The sequence below is a fragment of the Leopardus geoffroyi genome, chromosome A1, assembly GCF_018350155.1.
Source record: "Leopardus geoffroyi isolate Oge1 chromosome A1, O.geoffroyi_Oge1_pat1.0, whole genome shotgun sequence".
NCBI classification, from domain to species: Eukaryota; Metazoa; Chordata; class Mammalia; order Carnivora; family Felidae; genus Leopardus; species Leopardus geoffroyi.
In genome coordinates this window covers 213863509-213884861 of record NC_059326.1, presented here as the reverse complement: position 1 = coordinate 213884861, position 21353 = coordinate 213863509, and the positions used below count along the sequence as shown (strand labels likewise).

The following is a 21353-nucleotide window of genomic DNA, read 5'->3' as shown; positions in this document are numbered from 1 at the left end:
ATCTTGGTAATTTCCCAGGTCAACAGGGTGCCTGGGAGCATCTATTGTCCACCGTGCCTACTCTGGAGGCCTAGCTGTGTAAAGACTAGATTCTTGTCCTAAAACTTTAAATCCATAATGGACCCAACTATCTACTCCCCCCCCCCATTTAGACACACCCTGGTGCCTCCATTTTCTCTAATACAGAGAATTATAAAAGTGTTTTTTTAAAAAATTCCAATTTCCTATTTTCCTGGCAAGCGACTTTGCCTTAATGGACGAGAACCTGCTTCCAAGCCGAAATGAGTGTTTGCCGAGTGACGTCATGGATGCCTAGTGCTCTGCCTCTCAACTGAATCGCAGGTCCCCTCTCAATCTGTTCCCCCATCTGTGTAGCCAGGATGCTGCCACAGGGCCATGGGGCTCTGGGAAATGGTAGAGCTCTCTGGAATTTCAGCAGCATAAGGCTACTCAGCAAGGCTCCAGGTCAAGAGTGGTAAGGAGAACATTGATTCCCCTGGCTTTTCCTTTGTGACTTTAGTCCTGGCCCTCCTGTCCTCACTTCCTGTCCTCACCTCCTGTCCTCACCTCCTGCAAGCTCACACACACCATTCTGAGCAAATCAGAGCCACGCTGCAGGGTGGCCGCTTCGTGACCACTCTTTGGTCTCCTATAGTTTTGTTAAATCTGTCAGGTGTCATAGGTACTCGGGGGGCAGTAGCGAGACCCCTTCCCCACAACTCTGAACTTAGAAACCAGACAGATTTCTATGTGGAGCATGAAACCAGTACATAGATCATACACAGTTGAATAGCCAGCCTCCGGAACACCCAAGTGAAGAAATTTTCTGTAAAAACAGAATTCAAACCTTGAATCATAGTGATCTTGGAGAAGATGGGCCCAAATGTGATTATGACCATAATTCAGAGAACAGAAATCAACACTACTGATGTTATGGTATGCAGTTTGAAGAAAGGGGTGTGAATAGAGGGGGGTAGTGAATGTAGAGAACAGAAAAGAAAGCCTCCAGGAGCTAGATGTTAGGAATACCTTTTCAAGTGTTGTCTAGTGTTAGGGAGTCTTAGCTAAGTGAACAGTTTTCCTTTGCAGAGCCCAGGTTAGAGTGGGAGAGTGAGTGGAGAGAGCTTCAGCTAGGGGAGCCTCCTGTGCTCACCTGGTTCTCCTTGTTCTGAAGCTTGCATTCCTCTGCATCCTGTCTGTAGGGAAAGCCGGCAGTGAGCGGGTCAATGCCAACATCCTGCTCACTTAATAATTGTATTTCCAATTGAAAATTAATGAATGAGCTTTCTTGCTGGTAACTGTATATTTACACTTGACAGGCAGATACTCTGTCAATGTGCAGACGGAAGTCAGGTTTCTGAGCCTGGGAGCCTGAAGACATGAGTGAGGGAATTTGACCAAGATCGGGGTCACCTTGTCACATCTCCCTGGCCTACGAGTGGCCTTCCCCAGCCACATCTTTTGCCTGTGCGCATGTTCCTGCACATTAACACAGACACAGCGACAGCAGGATCTTAAGAGACAACGCGTCCAACCTCCTCATTTCTCCTGATCTCTCCATTGGAATGAAACCTCCCCTGGATGATTTTCAAGCTAGTTCCTCTAAGTTTCTGCCATCTCTTCTCTTCTTCTCACTCTACTTCGTTTCTCTCTCACCTCTTTTAACAGCCAAGATGGCACATGGGGTCCATAGAGAATATTGGGCACTGGTATGTCACAGGGCTTCAGTCTTTCCTTCTTAATTCTGATCTCCTGCCTGGAAGAGGGCAAATGAGGATTCTTCTTTCTCTCACTCCCATGACTTTGACTTGCTTCTCATCACCATTGTCCTGAGTTTTTTCCCTCAGCGAAGCCTGGGAAAAGGGGATGCTCAGAGATGCAAACGGGCTGAACCTCTGTGCTCCATGATCTTTGGGCTTCCTCTGAGGATACTCTGTCTGCACCAGGCACTCCAGCCCTGTTTCCAGCATGCAGTCTGGGAGGGAGGGAGCAGAGGCTGGTCTCTACACAGTTAAGGCCCTTGCCAAATTGGATAGTCTGTGGTGCCTCACTGGAAACACCGGATTTCCTATTGTACCCCACCCCTGAGGCAAGTTGCTTCCCCCTTTTTGAAGCCTTGTTTTTTTTTCTGCTGTTCCAAAGAGCTTTTATTCAGTAGGATATATTTCTTCTTGTCTTCTGGAAGAGCTGAACTGTGGTTATAAGCCACGAATGTAAAACCACCCAAGGGCCCCCCTTCCTCCCTTTGTCTTGGCAGATATTCAAAATCTGATAAAGCAATTTGGCCCATCTCTTGTGCAGTTTAAAACTTCCATGTGTTGTGTATATGCTTCTAAATGAGGCTAGTGACTCCCTCTTTGGCTCGCTAACTCAGCTCCAAAGTCTAGGAAAATGCTAGAACCAGAAAGAAACTTAGTAGAACCATCTCATTTGGCAAATAAGGAAACTGAGGCTCAAAGATGCTAGATGACTTGCCTGGGGACCTATAGCTATACCTATGGCAGAGTATATTACTGGCTATTAAAAATATTCAATGATGAAGTCAGATCCTGTGCAGTTACATGCTAAGAACTTAAATATATATAGTAAGTAGATTATTTACCCAAAAGTCTAAACACTAGACGCAGCTAAACAGTGCAATTGTTCTGAAAGAAACAACTATAAAGTCTCCATTAAAAAAATAATAACTCAAGTGGGGCAAAATGGGAGTGAGAGATACAGGCTTCCAGTTATGGGATGAATAAGTGACAGGAGTACATACATAGGGAAGATACAGCATAGGGAAAATAGTAATATTGTAATGGGGTTGGGTGACAGATGGTGTCACATTTGCAGTGAGCACAGCGTAATGTATAGAGATGCTGAATCACTGTGTTGTACACCTGAAATGAATGTAACATCATGTGTCCACTATACTAAAAAAATTTTTTTGGACCTTCAGTAAAATTGAAGAAGAACTTATAATGCATGCTCTATGTTGATGGCGTGGTCTATAGGGTTATGGAGGACAGATTGGTGGCATCATGGGTAGCCGGTCCATACAGAGTGGACACAATGATCACATTAAAATGGACAACCACAGTGACTCATGATTATCTTGCTGCTAATACAAAAGTTGTTTCTGTCTCAGTCTATTATCCACTTGTTAGATAGCATCTATTTCAAAACATTGAATTGCCATTTCACAGATACGTATGTAACCTCAGAAATACCCTCTTTTCCCAACCATCATGGTCTTTTAGAATCGACATATCTAAACTCCGGAAATATTAATCCAGAACTGGCCAAATTTTGACGTTCTGAGTAAACAGTCATAAACTTCAGATGTACAAACTTGTTTCAGTCTTTGAAGCCACAGTAAATATATTTTAGAAGTAACAGAAATAATTTATAGTATTCATTTTGTTTTTCTAGTCCCCAAATGTTTTCTTGCACTTATCATGATGGAAAACATGCATGATATTTTGTGAATTTCTTCAATTTCTATTCATTCCTGTCTTTTGTTATTTGGGCAAATAGTCCATGTTTCAGGACATGCAATATCTGTAAGTATTAGCTTCTCAGAATAGCTGTTGGGTCATTCTTTTTCCTTTCATTTATTTTTCCTTTCTTTCCTACTCTTCAAGAGTTAAGAGACCCAGAAGCCAAAGGATCTTCATCTTGTCTTGTTGTCTGTTTCTGTCATCTTTCAAACTGAAGATTGGATGTGGAAATCCCTGAGGTCCCCTCTAAGTCCTCATCTTCTGTAATTTATATGGGAACACCTCTCTCATCCCCTAAGGCCCCAGCATAGACCTTTAAAGCCTCACTTTCCAGAATCCATCACTTGCCCACAAATGTACCACTTCATGGCCCTTCACATACTTTATTTAATGATCTCTTTGTCCAGTGGACCACAGCCTCCACAGGGCTGTTCATCATTTCTTCCCTAGGCTAGCATAGTGCCTGACACAATTAATTCTTATTGCATGAAATAAACGCTGGACCAAATTCTTCTTCTGTCTCATATGCACAGCCACTCAGCTCGTCTAGAGGTGGCCATGTAGTTAAAAATTAGCCAGTACCTTGTTCTTACAAAATATAAGCCATCCTAAAGGAATCACAAGGATTTGTATTTGCAATGTTTCTCAATCAGTTGTGAGTTTGTCTGCAACACCTGGGGCTGCACAATGGTACTAGTAAATGATGGGATGAATTCATGTATGCTTTTAGCTCTTTAAGGGCAAAATATGCCCTGTTGCTGCTGCTGTTGCTGCTGCTGCTGCTGCTGCTGCTGCTGTTGTTCTTGTTGTTGTTGTTGTTGTTTTGGTGACCCAAATAAAGGTGGAAACTTAATAATAGCTGCTAATTGACAAAGTAGCAGGGCTAAAGTTGAAACACTCAGGGTTGTATTCTCAATCTTGAATCTGAGGGTAAAGAGTGAATTAAAGCAATATATTCATTAGGGGATTTTGTTCACCTATAACAGATTTTCTAATTAACGAGGCTTAAACAAGGTAGGAGCCTGTTTTTCTCTCATGTAATAAGAAGTCTGGAGGTAGAATGTCTACGGTTGGTACAGATGCTCATAGATGTCAGGCCTTTGCCTTATGGTTGGTCACAAGATGGCTGCTAAAGCTCCAGCCATCACATACGCATTTTCAGCAAGAAAAAAGACAAAAAGTGCCCATGAAAAAAAAAAAAAAAAACCCTTTCTGGGGGTGCCTGGCTGATTTAGTCAGAAGAGCATGCAACTCTTGGTCTTGGGGTAATAATTTGAGCCCTACATTGGGTATAGAGATTACATAAATGAACAAACAAACAAACTTAAAAAAAAAAAAAAAAACCTTTCTGGTAACCCCACCAAACTATTTCATAGGCCGGGACTGTATGTTATGGCCACCTCTCTCTGAAGGGGCACTAAGAAACAGGTTTTTTGATTGGGTACTTGCCCCTAAACACAGATGGATTTTTGTAAGAAAGAGGAGAGAATGAATATTATGTAAGCAACAAGCCAGTTTCTTTTGGTTACTCAGACATAATCTTCTTTCCATGCATGGTTTCCCCATTCCCAGTGGAGGTGTCACCTAAGCCTGATCCAGTCAGTCTATCAAGATTAGAGCCCTGGATCTCTGGGTGATGTGTGGTCCCTCCCATCACTTCTAGATATAATTCCTTGTGACCAAGCCCTGGTACAACTCACATGCAATGCTGGAAAAGGTATAGAATAACTACAATAAAAACTTCCATTTATGAGAGGAGCCATGGAAAACACAGCAGTCACTGTCCATATGACCTAATCCTCATGAGCAAAACTAGCAAGGGTATAAACCCTCCCTCTTGTGACAGGAACTCCTGTTCATTGCCTCCATGGCCCTGGCCTCTCTTTGGAAGGTTATTCCTCATTCGTTGTCTTCTGTGGCCACTTCTGTGGTGGGTTTGGAAGGACACCCTTTCTGGGGGCTGTACACATTGCCTACTTCTTGTAGATGTGAGTTGCCCAGGGAAGTGAGAGCAAGAGTTATGAGATTGCTGTGGGGATTGAGCCATCCCAGGCTGTTACCAGGGTTGGGGTTTTGGAGTTATGAGATTGCTGTGGGGTTTGAGCCATCCCAGGCTGTTACAAACCAGGGTTGGGGTTTTGGAGTTATGAGATTGCTGTGGGGATTGAGCCATCCCAGGCTGTTACAAACCAGGGTTGGGGTTTTGGAGTTATGAGATTGCTGTGGGGATTGAGCCATCCCAGGCTGTTACAAACCAGGGTTGGGGTTTTGGAGTTATGAGATTGCTGTGGGGATTGAGCCATCCCAGCCAAACCAGGGCTGGGGTTTTGGCAGTATGATTCCCCCACAACTTAGTAGGCTCTTGGTCAATTCCTGATGATTTGTTTTCTTTCATTTCTAGCATATGAGTTCTGTCCATCACCCTAAATTTTAACTTAACATATACTACTTAATGTGTACTGCTGGAACAGTTGAAACAGTGGCTTCCAGTGAGTAATCACACCTTTCTCAAGACTTACAACCTCTGTCTGGTAGGGTACCACCCACCCCCTTCTAATCAAGCAGGTTTTCTCAGCACTACAAGGGTCCAGCATCTGAGCCTCTCTGGCAATGTAGAGTACGGGCTCAATGACAAGAGTATGTTCCTTGACAAAGTGACATTTCCTCCCATCTCACTTGCTGGCTGAGTTGAGGAGCTCTAGACTTTGCTGAGAGTGTCAAATCATCTACCCATATTCTAAAAGTTTCCTACCATATTTAACACCATAGCCTCAGTGAACACATCAGTGACTTTCCAAGGTACAGCAGGTGGCACTTTAACCAAATGTTTTACATTAAATGGCTAGGGTCACTTTTCCAGTCTGTAAATACCCGGGTCCTTGGCATCTGCCACCCTCCCTCCCTTTGTCATCCAATTCTATGTTTTAGATTCTATTACTTCTAGTTCCTACACTTCTGGGTATCACAGTGTGTTATTTTGGGGGGAGTTAATTCAGCTCATTAGTTGGATTTTGAAAAATCCAAATAACAATGATTAAATAACATGGGGATTTATGTTTTCATTTCTGTTCTTCTCTTAAAGAATACTTAAAGAATCTCTTAAAGAAACACCATGTAACAATTTCTCCATGCCTCCAAGAGAAGCTGGGATTTAGTTGAATATATCAGGCCCACAAAGAAAAGGACGAGAGAATGGATATTAGGTAGAAAGCCACCCGCTTCTGACACAAGGTACCTATTTATGTGTTGTATGAGGCCCATTGGCAGCTGGGATTACAGGGCAGAGTGCTAACCTACATGACCAAATCCAGTGGATCTGGTTTCTAGTCCTGATTAGCCTCTCTGGTCCTTAATTAGCCTCTCTGATTTTGTCATTTATCTGAGTCTCTAAAAAGGAGATACTAACAATATATTCCTACAGTATTGTTTTCCAAATAAGTAAGGTAATCCATGGAAAGTGCTCATTTAGAAGAACGTCTGAGTGTGGTTATGCTCAGAAAACATTAGCCATTAAGCCAGTGTGGGTAAAATGGTGTCACCGCCCTTGTTTTACGGAGAATGAGACAATGGGGAAGCCTCCAGCTCACTGGGGCCAATTCCCCCTCACTCCCTCTTTTGGAGCCACATCTACCCCCACACCTATCCCCAGGGAGCCCAGCAGGCTCTCACATCAGGGTCTTTGCACTTGCTGTCTCCTTAGCAGAGAACAGCCCTTGGCGGGTGATATTCTCTCACTCAATCCCTCACTTTATTTGGGTCTCTTCTCAGAGGGCCTTTCTTAATCTGCTCATACGTCCATCACTCAGTAAGCTCTGATTCTCTTCATAATATCAATCCCCATCTGACATTATAGTATTTTATGTTTACTAATTTGCCACCATCACAATACAGGCTTCATGAGGCTTTGTAGGAATGTTGTCTGTTTTGTTTAGGGCCCTGCATGGCATAAGCACTCAATGAACATCTGTTGAATGAACAGTAAATATTTAATCAACATTGGTTCACTTTTAAAATGTGAGCTTTTCCCAAAAGTAAAAAGAGGAATCTAGTCCAGAAGAAAAGAAGACTAAGGAACTTGGAACTTAGCAGATTCCAGAATAGGAAGACATCAAGAATTCAGGACAATTGCAAGAAGGAGTGAGTAAAGACAGCCCAGTATGAATCTTTGAAGCAAGGTCTAGATAAAACTGAGGACCCTTTTCTGCATCCTGCCAGTTTCAGGATTTAGCTTATGGATTTCAGGTGACTCTGGGCTGAGACTTTAGGCGGATGATTGGTTTCATATAGTTTGGTGTTGACCCATCTTTTTCATTATTGTCCCCCTCTCCCCATCCTAGAGAAAAAAAATTATAACTCAAAATATTAAACACTAAGGAGTAAATTCTGCCAGATAGCTTTGAGCTTTGCAGACGGGTACTAACCATTATAATATCTAAGATTTGTTGGCCCCCTCAACCCGGCACTACTTTTCTCCCCCTTGTGGGGGCAGTTATTGCCCTGCTGTGCATGCATGATTTCGCTGAAAGAGGATCTTAGAAAGTTGGTAGATTCTAGAATTTTTTTTAAGTGTTTGTTTATTTTTGAGAGAGACAGAGACAGAGTGGGGGGGGGGGTGGTGGGGAGGGCAGAGAGAAAGGGAGACAGAATCTGAAGCAGGTTCCAGCTGTCAGCACGGAGCCTGATGCGAGGCTTGAACTCACAAACTGTGAGATCATGACCTGAGCCGAAGTTGGACGCTTAACCAACTGAGCCACCCAGGCGCCCCAAAGTTGGTAGATTCTAAACACAGTATCAAAATCTGTTAAGAAGCATTCATTTTGAATTTTGAATGCTAAGGCTGTCAGCTTCAGGCTAGTCAAAATTAATTTAAATTATCATGGCTGTTTACTTTGAGATGGACTCTAATTAGAGAATTATATATGATAGAAAAAAAGTGAACTGGAACATGCAGTGGGCCTTCATGTCCACAGATTTCTGCTCGCTGCTGAAATTGATCTTCGAGATGAGAAGCATTAAGACCTCTAGACAGATCCACCTCTGAGGGAGGTTGGTATTTGTAACTATTTGCAGGTTTCTGTTGTTCTGTATCTTCTCTGGGTCAATGTTTTGTTCCCCTGAATGTTTCATTGGATGTTGTGAAAGAACTACTCATTTCATGTATTGCAAATTTGTATATCTTTTCTTATGCCCTGAGTCAATCTCAAATCATTGTAGTAGATTGGAATGCTCCTATTCCCCTTATTTATAGAAGATCCCATGAAAAGGAATTGATAGAATAGGGGGCTAGAAGGATTACTGGGAAATTCCCAATTATAGGTACGGAGTCAAAAACTTGTTCATATCCCATGAACACCAAAATAAGACTAAATATCCCCAAATAATTTTTCCTTTTATGAAAGCTCCTTCCCTGCCCCCACAACATTCACAGTCAGAGGGTGGGCTCCCAGCAGCCAGGATGATATCTCTTGACCCTAACCCCTTGCCCTTCACTAATAGACTACAGAGGGACACCTGCTCCATGTTGAACCAATCAGCTTTGCTCACCTCCAGTATATCAACAACTTTTGAGTTGCCAAGTGCAGGAAACAACTCAAGGTAAAGTTTATTTTCATTTAAAGGGGTTTGTTTAGTTTTGCTTGACCTTTCTTTTTTTTTTTTTTTAAGTAGTTAAATTGTTAAAAATGTAATTTATTGTAAGGATTGATATAGTCATTTGGATTGAAGAGGAAGGTAGCAGTGCAGCTGTGTCCAGTGTGTCTGAAACTAAGACCAGGAGTGCTGTGGGGAAACCAGAGTATTCTCTCGCTGGTCTTACACCTCTGCCTTCTCCTGATCCATTTTATTTTATTTCTTGGTAGGATGGCTTTCTTTGCTCCTTTGCTCCTTTGTTCACAGCAGGTAGAACATTGCCATCCAGGGCCCCTAGTTCAAAAATTACAGTTACCTTCACACACTTAAGACTGGACTTTCTCTCTCTCTCTATCTCTATCTCTATCTCTGTCTCTATCTCTCTCAGTCCCAGTGCTCAGTTCTCAGGGGAAAACACTGGTCCAGCTTGCATGAGATCCCCAGCTCTGGACCCATCACCAGGGGCTGGGAGCTCATATTACATGAACATGGCTACCAGGATTGTACCTATGCCAATTCTGTTACGAGGCTTGTCCTAGACTTATTACACGCTGGTTTCCACGTATTTAGGCATCTCTCCTCTGGACTATGAATTCCTTCAGGGCAAAGAATTTGCCTTATTGATGGTATATATTCCCAGTGCCAAGTTCAAGGCCTGATTCTTACTGAATGAATACAAGTTGACAGCAGGGAAAAAAAAAGGTCCTCTAGGCTTTTCTTCAATCAGACTTATTTAAAGAGCATCTTGCCCAGGATATTTACTCTGTTTTCATATGTATGGGACCACTTGAACTGTGACTAAGTCCCTGAATCATTGACCATTAAAACTGTAATTTAAAAGATATTTTAAAAATTGTTCTAAATGATTGAGAGTCTACATGGTAACAGGCACTGTGCTGGGGGCGGGAGGACACTGATGAATGAGACACTGTCACTGTGTTTAAGGACCTCTCTGTTGAGTTTGACAGACCTTGGAGATCACTTAGCTTAACTTTCTCATTTTACAGATGAGGAAATGGAGACTCATAACGATTGCTAGGCCTGATGGAAAATGTTTTGATTTATTCATAAGATTTTAATATGTCTGTGTGGAGTCACTTTGCAGTGAGAGGTGTTACTTATTTTGGCCAAAGGGAACATTCCGTTTTTGTACATTTATGGATTATCTTTTCTTTGATCTTGTGTTTCTTTTTTAATAGGCATGTGATTATGTAGATGATATTTGCTAAGCTTTTGATTTATTTGGAACCAATTAATAGCTGGCACTCAAGTTCTTTGGAAGCTCAAACCTTGCTATATTGGAAATTTCTTTATGGTTACTGAGTAATAAGGTCATGTATTATTGACATGGCTTCTGACACTTCTCCCATTTATTATTATTCCTTGTTAAATCACTTCCTGAGAAGGCTAGAAAATGTTTTCCATCTTAGATGGCATAGTTTATATTGACTTTCTCTGGATGAAAGTGAAATTCAGAGAAGAGAGTGAAAAGGATCATTTTTCTGCATTTACAAAGGATGGAGGTGAAAGTTTTCTTTGGGGGAGAAGGAGAATTGGCAGTGGACTTCAATTAGCTTTTCGTTGTGGGAACACATCGTGTGCCAGGCCCTGTGCAGAATTTGGTGGGGGCAGGATAGCTGCCAGCTCTCGCAGGGGAGACGTGCCTACTGCCGCTGGCCGTGCGGGCGTTGGGGGAAGATGCATCATTGCTCTAAGCTGTGTGTTCAAGGGCAAGCCGAGGAGAGGCCAAGTCTCCTCACTCAGAAGCATGGAGAAATATTTCTCTGTAGGAGATAGCTTTGGGTTTGGCTTAAGAGTAGGTCAGTTCCAACAGTTTACCAAAGGAAGGGGAGCAGCTAAGAGCTGTAGGATGATTAGGGACATGGATCCCTGTGAGGCTACATGAGGAAGATGGAATGAGGCCCAGGCTTAGGAAGGGCATTGTCCTAAGACCAAGCCTGAATCTCTCTGTGCTGTTGATTGGCCCTTTCTCTTCTTGGCATCATTGTTAGTCCTGGAATGGAGAGCCTTCCTGGATATGCAGCTGGGCTGATCAAGGCAAATGGACATAGACTTTAACGTCCTAAGAATGTAAGCTTTTAAATATGTCCAGAACCCCTCCAACAGCCTTCCAGAGAATCTTGTCACATAGCCTCCTTGTTGGATATGAGTTTGATGGGGGCTGTACTGGAAAAAGTCATCTTATTTCCCTGATGATCAGGAAAACTTCCTGGAGGAGGTCAGTGTTCCAGAGGTTTCTGTCTGGGGGAAGGGTGTGTGTGTGTGTGTGTGTGTGTGTGTGTGTGCGCGCGCGCGTGTGTGTGTCTGTGTGTCTGTCTCTCTGTCAGTCTGTCTGTATATATATACATGGTGGAAGGATCTTAGCTGGGGAATGAGGAGAGGATTAGATTCCTGCCTGAAAAAGCAAACATGTTTCTTTCGTAATACAGGAGGCCATGTGTTCTGTCTCAGAGGGCTCATTGTTGTGACTGAAATTTTTTGTTTTTTCCTCTTCCAGGCATAAATGAGTCCAGGTGAGGTCATGCTGTGGCTGCTGGAAGAATACCCCATTTCCACGTTATCTGCATGGGCTCTGCTGTGAAAGGAACCAAACAAGAACTTGTTAGACGCTTCCTTCTCTCGGTGAGCACTCCAGGCACAGCAATTGTTCCACTGTTATTCTAATTGTGTCCTGTCCTCCTCTTGCCAAAGCCAACAGCCCAGTCTCAAGTAGGCATCCTTTAGGCTCATCTGCCACCTTGAACATGAACACAGGGCAAGCTGATGACAGCCAGGGTTCCCAAGGGACATGGGGCCCTGCCCGGTCCAGCCCCCAGAAGCAGGTCTTCTCATGATGTTGGTGTCTGGGAGTGAGCACCATGCCCATCACCCAGGACAATGCCATGCTGCACCTGCCCCTCCTCTACCAGTGGCTGCAGAACAGCGTGAGGGAGGGCGGGGATGGCCCAGAGCAGCGGCTCTGCCAGGCAGCCATCCAGAAGCTGCAGGAGTACATCCAGCTGAACTTTACTGTGGATGAGAGTGTGGTCCCACCTGACCACAGCCCCCCAGGGATGGAGATCTGTACTGTGTACCTCACCAAGGAGCTGGGGGACACAGAGACTGTGGGCCTCAGTTTTGGGAACATCCCTGTTTTCGGGGACTATGGAGAAAAGCGCAGAGGGGGCAAGAAGAGGAAAACCCACCAGGGCCCTGTACTGGACGTTGGCTGCATCTGGGTGACAGAGCTGAGGAAGAACAGCCCGGCAGGGAAGAGTGGGAAGGTCCGACTGCGGGATGAGATCCTCTCCCTGAATGGGCAGCTGATGGTCGGAGTTGATGTCAGTGGGGCCAGGTGAGTGGGGGAGTGCTGGTTGGCACAGGGGCTGGACGGGGGACCACTGTGGCTCATGTATGTCTGCTGCTCCAACCTACACTGCAACGGGTTTGAGTCCTACTCTGGTAAGCCAATGGCATTTATCTTATAGAGGGAAAATACTAAATTGAAGTACTGTGGTATTTGTATGTTTCTTTTATGCTTCATTCTCTCTTAGAGGACTTAGACTCAGAGTATTTCCTTTTTTCCTGAAACCTAGGAATACTACATGACACAAGAGTATAAGAAATGTCACATTGAGTTAGATCTTCTCCTCCACTCAACCAACATCTCCCCTCCAGTTGGAGCATTAAAGGTTGGGTCCTGGATGTATTTCCATCTGCCTGTCTCATATCACCTTAGTCACAGACAAACAGTCCAGAATCCCCTTGAGATGCTTAGAAGTATCTTTGGACAACCAGCCACCCCTGCCCTCAGTCCCAGTTTCCCCATCCTGAAAGATCCATTTGGATCTCATCTGAATGAGCATATTTCCATTTTTCACCTGTGTGGCCACCCATCATCTCAGTAAGTTATGACCGGACTGTTGTTTCCCAGATGAATCAGAGTCGAAGACCACCCTCAACCTCAGTGATTTACTAGAAGGACTCAAAGGACTCAGAAAAACTCAGGGTTACAGTTTATTATAGTGAAAGGATACAGATTAAAACCAGTAACTGTAAAAGGTACACAGCATGGGATCCAGGCGAGAGAACAGGTGCAAACTCAGTTGTTGCTCCCAGTAGAGTTGTACAGGTGGGCTCAGTTCTTCAGGCGATGGTGTGTGACAACATCTATGGAGTACTGTCAACCAGGGCAGCTCATGGGAGCCTTGGTATCAGGGTTTTTTGGGGGGTCAGCTGGCATGGAGTGCCTGTGTAGCTGACCTTAGTTACTCAGTGTCTAGTCCTTCCAGAGTTCAAACTAATGCCACATGGCCCAATGCCCGTGCCATAGATTACATTATTAGTATGGCCCAAGACCCAAGGTATACAAAGACACTCTCATCAAGCAGACTATTCCAAGGTCTTAGAAATTACCTCCCAGGGGTTAGTCAAGAACCAATCTTTTCCTTGGAATATACAGAGGTTGAATACACCAAATTTGCTGTGTTAACCTTTTACTGCACACCAAGGTTTTAGTAATGACTAAATATGGAAGAGAAAAGAAAAGAGAAGTTTGAAGATATTCTGAGATGCATAACTTTTGTGGAGCCTTCAGAGGCTCCTGTGAGGAAAGCTCCTATGTCCCAAGAGAAGAGAATCATGGAGAGAGGGTCACTTTGAGAATCATGGTGACCTTTCACTGAGGGAGATCTGTAACCCAAGGAGACCCTGAAGGGAAGAAGCCACAGCAGAAGTACCTTAAGTTTAATTTTCTCCTTCCTTTCAGTCTCCTACCAGAGCTTTCCATTGGCAGAAACCAGGCAGAAGCCAGTGGCAAGGGACCCATTGAGAGGGTCCATATGTGTCAACCTGAGTCAGAAGCCAGGGGAGAGAATGGTGGAGAGTGGACATGGAGGGGCAACGAGAAGTCATTGGTCACATATATATAGTGTGGCCCAAGTTTAAAATGATCTAGTGCATGGAAAGAACATAGCACAGGCCTGGCTGGCATGTATGAGTACTTACTCAGTAGACTCTCACCAGTATTTTCTTTGGGTTGCCTATCTGACTGAAGAGATGTTCTTGGCTAATGGCTGGGTCCTCAACTAGCAATTACTTTCACTTTCAAGGAGGAATGTTGAAGAGAAATGATTCTATTTAAAGTTCGAAATTGTTCTTAGAAAAGAAAAAGGACTGACCACCATGGTATTCATTGGTGTTGAGAATATGACTCCAGTCCCTGGTGGCTGGGTCCTTGAGGTTAGAAGTAGGGATCAGTGGAGCTTGATGGCAGCCCTCCCAGAGCTGTCCCTGAGAGCCCCCACCATTTACAACTATCTTCTGTGAGGGGAGCTGATTTGGATGCAGAGGCAGAAGGAAGAGCAGGAAGGGGACATCCAGTGGGAGAGCATAATGGTCAACAGCTCCAACTCCCAACTAGTGCTGCCTCCTCAGGCTCCCACACTTACAAACTGATTGACCTTGAAAAATCATCCCTCTTAGTCTTGGATTCCCAGTGACATGGAAATGATAACACTATTGATCGTTGATCCAATGACTAAATGATGCAATAATGCATATAGAGGGCTTAGTACTATGTCTAATCCATAGTACTCAGTAAAATATTAACCTCATAATGACTGTTCTACATGGAGCATGTTTAGAAAGACTGGGAATTTATTATCTAAGAGGTTGCTGGAGTCTTTAGGATTTGGAGAAGTTTATTCCATATGGGATAAATTTTCTCATGTATGTTCAGGAAGCTCTTCCCATTGCCTGCTTAAGGTTGTAGACTTTTTAAGAGGCCAAGTTTACTGTCCCAGGCTCTGAAAGTATATCTAACCCTGAAATGAAAATGCTTTCCAGCTACCAAAGGAGGATTCTTTGGTGATTTTAATTTATTCCTTGAGTCATAGGATGATGCCCATTTTTTTTTTTTTCAAAGAAAGAAGATACAGAAGAATAGAAAGGTGATGGGACCAGGGTCATGACAGAAAGTGGGACACAAAACTAGACTCCTTAATGGAGGTTTCAAGGAGGGGCAAGTATGGTATGATGGAGGAGGCAGTGAACTGAGTCTGGGATTCTGGATTTTCTCCATAGGTCTTCTAGCAACTAGCTTTGAGACCTTGGGTAAGTGTGTAGGGATGGTGGGGGTGGTGGGGGTGGGGAGGCTAGCCAAAGCGGCCTATGCTAACATATTAGGAGTGAATCTCTGAAACATTTCATTTGATCCACCTGAGCTAGAAGGTGATCATTCTAGAAGCTTACAGAGGTGAAGCAGTGTTCCCATGATGTCATGGTGATAATTGGCACAGCTGAGACTCAGTCTCTCCCTTCTGACTCCCATTTGGGAGTGGTACCTGTTCCAGGGCACCATTCCACTTCTGTGTGGTCAGGAAGAGATTATTTGGATGGATGTGGTCGCTTGGCATCTGGACTGAAATAGCTAAGGCTGAGGAGCTTGGAGGATGGAAAAAGGAGAACATGTTGAGGAACAGGTCTCTGGGATTGCTAATTGTTATGCTTGGGTGTTCTCAAATGTACCTGGGATTTGTTCTAATCAAGTATGATAAGACATGCAGACAGGGAAATGACTGTCACAAAGGAAGACGTTGGCACTCCCAGATCTCTAGAAACGGGGAATCAACACACCATGCAGGGCTACATAGAGAAACATCAGTGTTATTCAGGAGGCAGAGGGAGAAGAGGGAAGAATATGGCCTGAAACTTTATTGGGATTTTCAAGGGAGGTTTGGGTGAGGCATGGCAGCTACTCTGAGCAATCTTAGGATTTGGTAGCTTGAATAACTGCAGCAGGCTCTGAGATATAGGATGGTCTCTAGTTGTCCAGTACGTGGCATGGGGTGACTTATGGGCAATACTGTCTTGATGTATGAAAGTTTAACAAAGGAGATGGTTGGGGTGTGAACTCTGGATTGGTTGATTTGTATATCAAAGGCACATTCTCAGGGGAGTTTGCTATTTCTAGGAATTGGCTAACCTTGGAAGGGTCAGTCTCTCTGGGATCAAGGCCCGAAATGCCAGAGCATCAAGAATACAGAAAATAAGGAAACAATAGTCAACGCACTGGGCTTCTGGAAGTTTTCCACAGCTTAGGAAGTAAATCTCCCAAACATAACTTTTTCAATAGTGCACAGTCATGACCCTGAAATTCCTTTCTCTGATGACACAGTCATGTGTATATGCTGGACAATGAAAGGCCAGGAGAGGGAAGACCTACCCAGAAGCCACTGAGATGTAGAGGTGATAGAAGGAAAAGGCCAGGATCCACTGATGGGTCTTCAAGAGAAGTGTGAAAGTGAATCAAGTAATGAAGGAGGACTCCTACAGTCCTGGGCTCCCAGTGCTCATAACAACCAAGAGGTTAACAAGACAAGAGGAGACTAGCTTGATTTTCTAAGGCTCACTCCCTAGTTCTCTGGCGTAATTATCAGAAGTGTTGTTGAGTGAGCAGTTGCTACCATAGTGGACATTCTCCCATCTTATTTAATACCTACCACATCTAAAGCTGTGATGAGAAACCTTGATGACAGAGGCCACATAACTTGCCCAAGGTCACCTAAATAAGAGGCAGAACCAGATTTGGACTTGGGTCTATCTTCCACCACAGTCTGTGCTCCTAAGTCCTGTGCTATACTACTTCACATCTGCCCCAAGGTTATATGTTGGTTTTTGCCATGTGGTCTGGTAATTTCATGGATGGTTTTCAGCTTCACAGAATACCTCCTCAGTGTAATGGTAGACACCAGGGAAGAAAATGACTAGAACACCATAAGGCTTCCACTTACCCAAACTGATAAGGAAAACAGAAGCCCCCCCGCCCCCCACTCCATCTTAAAAAAGGAAACCCAATTTTAATGTAGAATCCTTTTGCCACACTTATATCTAGCCAGAACTTCAGGACTAGAAGCACTTTGAGATTAAGTATCAAGGAACTTAAAGTGTTTTGAATGTTCTTGAGATGCTCCTTCACTCTGTAACTGGCTAACAGTGTCCTTCAACACTAAATTTTTCCACATACCTATATAGGTTTTGTCCTAAAAAGTGGTGAATACAAATTAGGGTTTTGTTGAGACCCCAGTGTAACTCTGCAAACAGCTCCCTCAACTGTATACCCCTCTTATTCATAAGCATAAGATTTCAGGTGTCCCCATATGAACATCACACTCACCCCGCCAAGATGATACATTGGTTGTCCATACTCTTGCTTGGAATTTTCATATGAGGCACTCTTTTGGGCAATCCATTCTTCTCCTTCTCTTGAGTTTGGTTTCGAATTCAACACTACCTTAGATGATGTTATGGTTTGAACTGTGTCTTCCAGCCACCGCCTCCTTCCACCGCCTCCCACTACCAAATTCATATTTTGAAGCCTTAAACCCCCAGTACCTCAGAATGTGGCCTAATTTGGAAATAGTGCCATTGCAGATGTAACTAGTTAAGATGAAGTCATGCTGGAGTAGTGGGCCCCTAATCCAAAAGGACCAGTGTCCTACAGCAAATTTGGACACAGACATGCACACAGAGAGAACACTAAGTAAAGATTGTAGTTATGCTGCCACAAGCCAAGGAACTATCAGAAGCCAGGAGAGAAAGGTCTGGAACAGATCCTGCCTTAGTACCTCAGAGGGAGCCCGGCTCTGCCAGCACTTGATCTCGAACTTTTAGACTTCAGAACTATAAGACAAATTTCTGTTGCTTAAACCATTTGGGTTGTGGTTCTTTATTATGGCAGCCCTAGCAAATGAATACGTTTGCTATTTTGACCCTGTCACACCTCTGGCTAGGCAATTATTCAAGCGATTTCCTCCCTGACAAGACTTACTGGGGAAACTACAGAGCATGGTGGATGTGTTTGGAAGAAGACACTCTGAAAATTGTGGGTGTGTTAAGTGTAGGAGGAGCAGGTGCAAAATGTGGAAGATGAGGTCATGGTTTACTTATTTAAAAAATTAGCTTAGGGTCAGTCTGTAAACCTCATCCCTAAGGAAAGAGCAAAGAATTCATAGCTGTGGGTTTGATACCCTTCTGCACCCCAGAACTAGTTCCAAAGGTAAACCTGTGACTGGCCCAAAATTACAGAACCAATTCTACTTTCTCACTGGGTGATATTCCTCAGGTCTGCACTTTGCTTCTAGCACCCCCCACCCCCACCCCTAAGTCCCCTTTTCCATAGCTCTGGGAGCCCCTTATTCTTTTGTGTGGTAACAGCCCCCTCTTGCAGGCATAATTGGTAACACACAAAGGAAAGTTTTTGTAAGCTCTATCATACCTACTCTAGGGAAGATGGGATTTTCTGGAATGTTCTATTTACTTTTGTTTTGTGGAGGGAGAAATGAGAAGGTTTTTTAAATTATTTCCTACAAGGAGTACTTTGTAACCCCAGTCCCTCCCTCCCTCAGCTAGCTTTCTATAAGTAAACCAGATCTGTTCCCTGGGGACAGATTGTTCTAAATTGGTAACAAAATATGGAACTAATTAAAACATAACCCACACAACAAAACAAGTAGCCTTTTCTGAAAAGTAAAAGGGCCCAATTTTCACTTAAAATGTATTTTTCAGGATGTGAACCATGACTGGACTCTTTTGTACGTTGATAAACACGAGAGGAGCATAGTGCAAGGAACATGGGCCTCAGAGAGATGAGTCTAGCTTCCAGGCCTACTTATTGGCTATGTGACTTTGGGCGAGTTACCTCAGCCACAGGAGGTTGATGCTATTTCCCCAGTAGGGTCATTTAGTGGATTAGATAAAATGATTTAGTTAATATACTAAATAGGCATTTGACACATGGCAGGTGTTCAATCAAAGCTGACTTTTAACACCTGTTCTGGTCATCCTCAGGCGATATGAACCCAGAGCACAGCACACAACCAAGAAAAAGCCTTTGAGTTGGAGGTACAGAGGAGAGCCTCAAACTGTGGCAGTGCACTTAGCAAGATACAGAATAATCTTCAGCCCAGAAACCAGGGTGATATCAAATACCGAGCACCCAGTATGGCCTGGGTACCAGCCCATTGGAAAGGATGCTGGTGCATTCAAGAACAGGGTCCTGGAGCCTATACAAGCAGACTGCACCTTGGAGTCTGCACCTTCTCACGCTGGCATGTGAGAAGCCTGTGTGATCCGAGGAGACAGGCCAGGGTACTGAGCTGGCAGGAGGGCCCAAGGGGCTCAGGGCGGTTGGCCAACTAGTATATAGGAACATTACCTTACATACTGGGTGGACTAGCTGAATATCAGCCCTGACCATAAGTAACCTTCAGTACAGTACCCATTGCCTTTAAATGTGTGTAAAATTAAATTTAGGGTTGTTACAAGCTCAGGCTCTGGTTACCCATAGCAACCTTGAGTTCTCTCTAGGTTATAGCAGATTTTAAACAGAGTGTCAAATGCTGCTAGAAGGTGTAACTTGGAGAAATGACTGCAGGTAGTGGTGTAGGAGATACAGGAAGGAAGAATTGCCAATTATACCTTTATAATATAGTCTCTGGGGCCATTTAGCATGAGCGTCCTGCCTACCTGAATATGCCCAAAGGCACCGGTGCTCTATTCAGGACTGTATATATAGTAAGAGGTGGCATCATGATAACCTAGAGACATTCAGGCAAGGTTAAATTGTATTCAGCTTGCTGTTTAAGAAGCCTGAGAAGCGTGTAATACACTTTAGAGAGATTTCCATTACAGAAGGTTAAAAGGAAAACAAGTTTTAGCATTTAGAATTCAATTATCTAGAAAACTTGTCATGTAGAACAGCCCATTCCCCAAGGATGCCATGGAAATGAAGCATTGCAGAACCTCAGGTTTGTGCCCACTTCATTCTCAGCCTACTATCCCCACATGCTATTTCATTCCATGACTAGTTTCTGGAAGGAATCCCAGAGTTCATCCACGCCCAACCAAGGAGGAAACTGAGGCTGTGGCTCATGGTTTCCCGGAGTCAAGGACCTTCTTAAGAAAAGAGCAAGGACTAGAATTCAGCACCTGTGACTCAATTCTAGAACTTTTCTTCAACACCACGAACAGTGACCAATGAAACTAGATTTTTTTTTTTTTTTATAGTTTACTGTTGACAGTAAAAACAAATTGAAAATCAAGTTTTTCTTTATGTTTCCATACCCATTCTTTAAATGGATGGTAATTACATCTAGAACCTTCCTTCTCAACAAGAGTTTAATTCATAGCAGCTTCACAAATGTGTTGATGGCCAGCCATTGGACTGGACAATGGGACCTTGCTTTCCCTCAGGTCTTCAGAGTGCTTTCTGGGCAAGGCTGTGGAGAATGTCCCGCTGTTGCCTGCCATCTTGTGGCTAAAGTTGAGCACGATGCTGGGAGTCTTAGTCAACTTCATTCATCTATGTTGTCAGGATGGTGTTTTCAGCCTCCAGAGCTCTTTCTAGCATGGCAGCATCTAAGCCATCGCTGAGCAGCGAGTGACACAGGTACCATCTCCCTCCACTCGGTGCCTGGTGTCCTCATGCTGTCCCCGGAAGGTGCCCATCTCGGTTTCCCCCATGGCGTCCCCTCCTAACACTCCCAGACCTAGTCCTCAGGTCACCACCCACAGGCAGATGAGTCATGATCTGACTAGTAACCCACTGTGCTAGGCTCTTCCTGATGGATGGCAGAGGAAGTTGGCCTTCCCCAGTCTAACGCAATGTCCTGAAATCAGAAAACCTCGAGGAAAGTGATTAGCAGGGCCATGTCAAACACTACACTGGCCAATGGGGTGGCTTTTTTTTTTTTTTTTAAGAAAACTGGCAACTTTGACACATCTCAATCACCGCTCACAGGTTATGTCCAGAGCCACCTAAAGAACAGCTTTTCAGAGTCTACTTGTCCTTATGACAGAAGAGATTACACAAAAGGAGGCACTTACCATGATTTAAAGGGGTTCAGATTGCAGAACACCATCCAGAGGTGCTCTTTCATTTCATCCCAGGGCCCTGTTTCTCCTCTGGTACCCCCATCAGAGGCACCACTGGGTGACTGACTTCAGCCATGGGAGATGGAAAACCCAAATCTCCCACTTAAGACACTCGCTTTGAAACTTCTAGCAACACTTTTGGGAATTGTTGTAATTGTAAACCATAAAGAAAAAAAAGACAAAAGCATCTTAGTGTGATTATAGTGTTACTGGCCTGACTTCATGCCCTTCTCCTCTCCATGGGCACTCCCCAGCCATTTTCAGCCATTTCTTGACTTCTACTCATTTTTTATGTCCAGGTATTAAATA

The 21353-nt window shown here is 43.9% G+C and overlaps 1 protein-coding gene across 4 annotated transcripts in view; it reads left to right on the top strand.

Moving 5' to 3' along the window:
- The window catches only part of PDZD2 (PDZ domain containing 2), a 368370-nt gene that overhangs the window by 122457 nt on the left and 224560 nt on the right, over window positions 1–21353 (top strand). For all 4 annotated transcript variants that reach the window (XM_045440968.1, XM_045440958.1, XM_045440936.1 and 1 more), the window contains one exon: window positions 11629–12465. In XM_045440968.1, the coding sequence (XP_045296924.1) occupies window positions 11990–12465 (476 nt within the window). In that variant the 5' untranslated portion in view covers window positions 11629–11989. The remainder of the gene's footprint in view (window positions 1–11628; window positions 12466–21353) is intronic.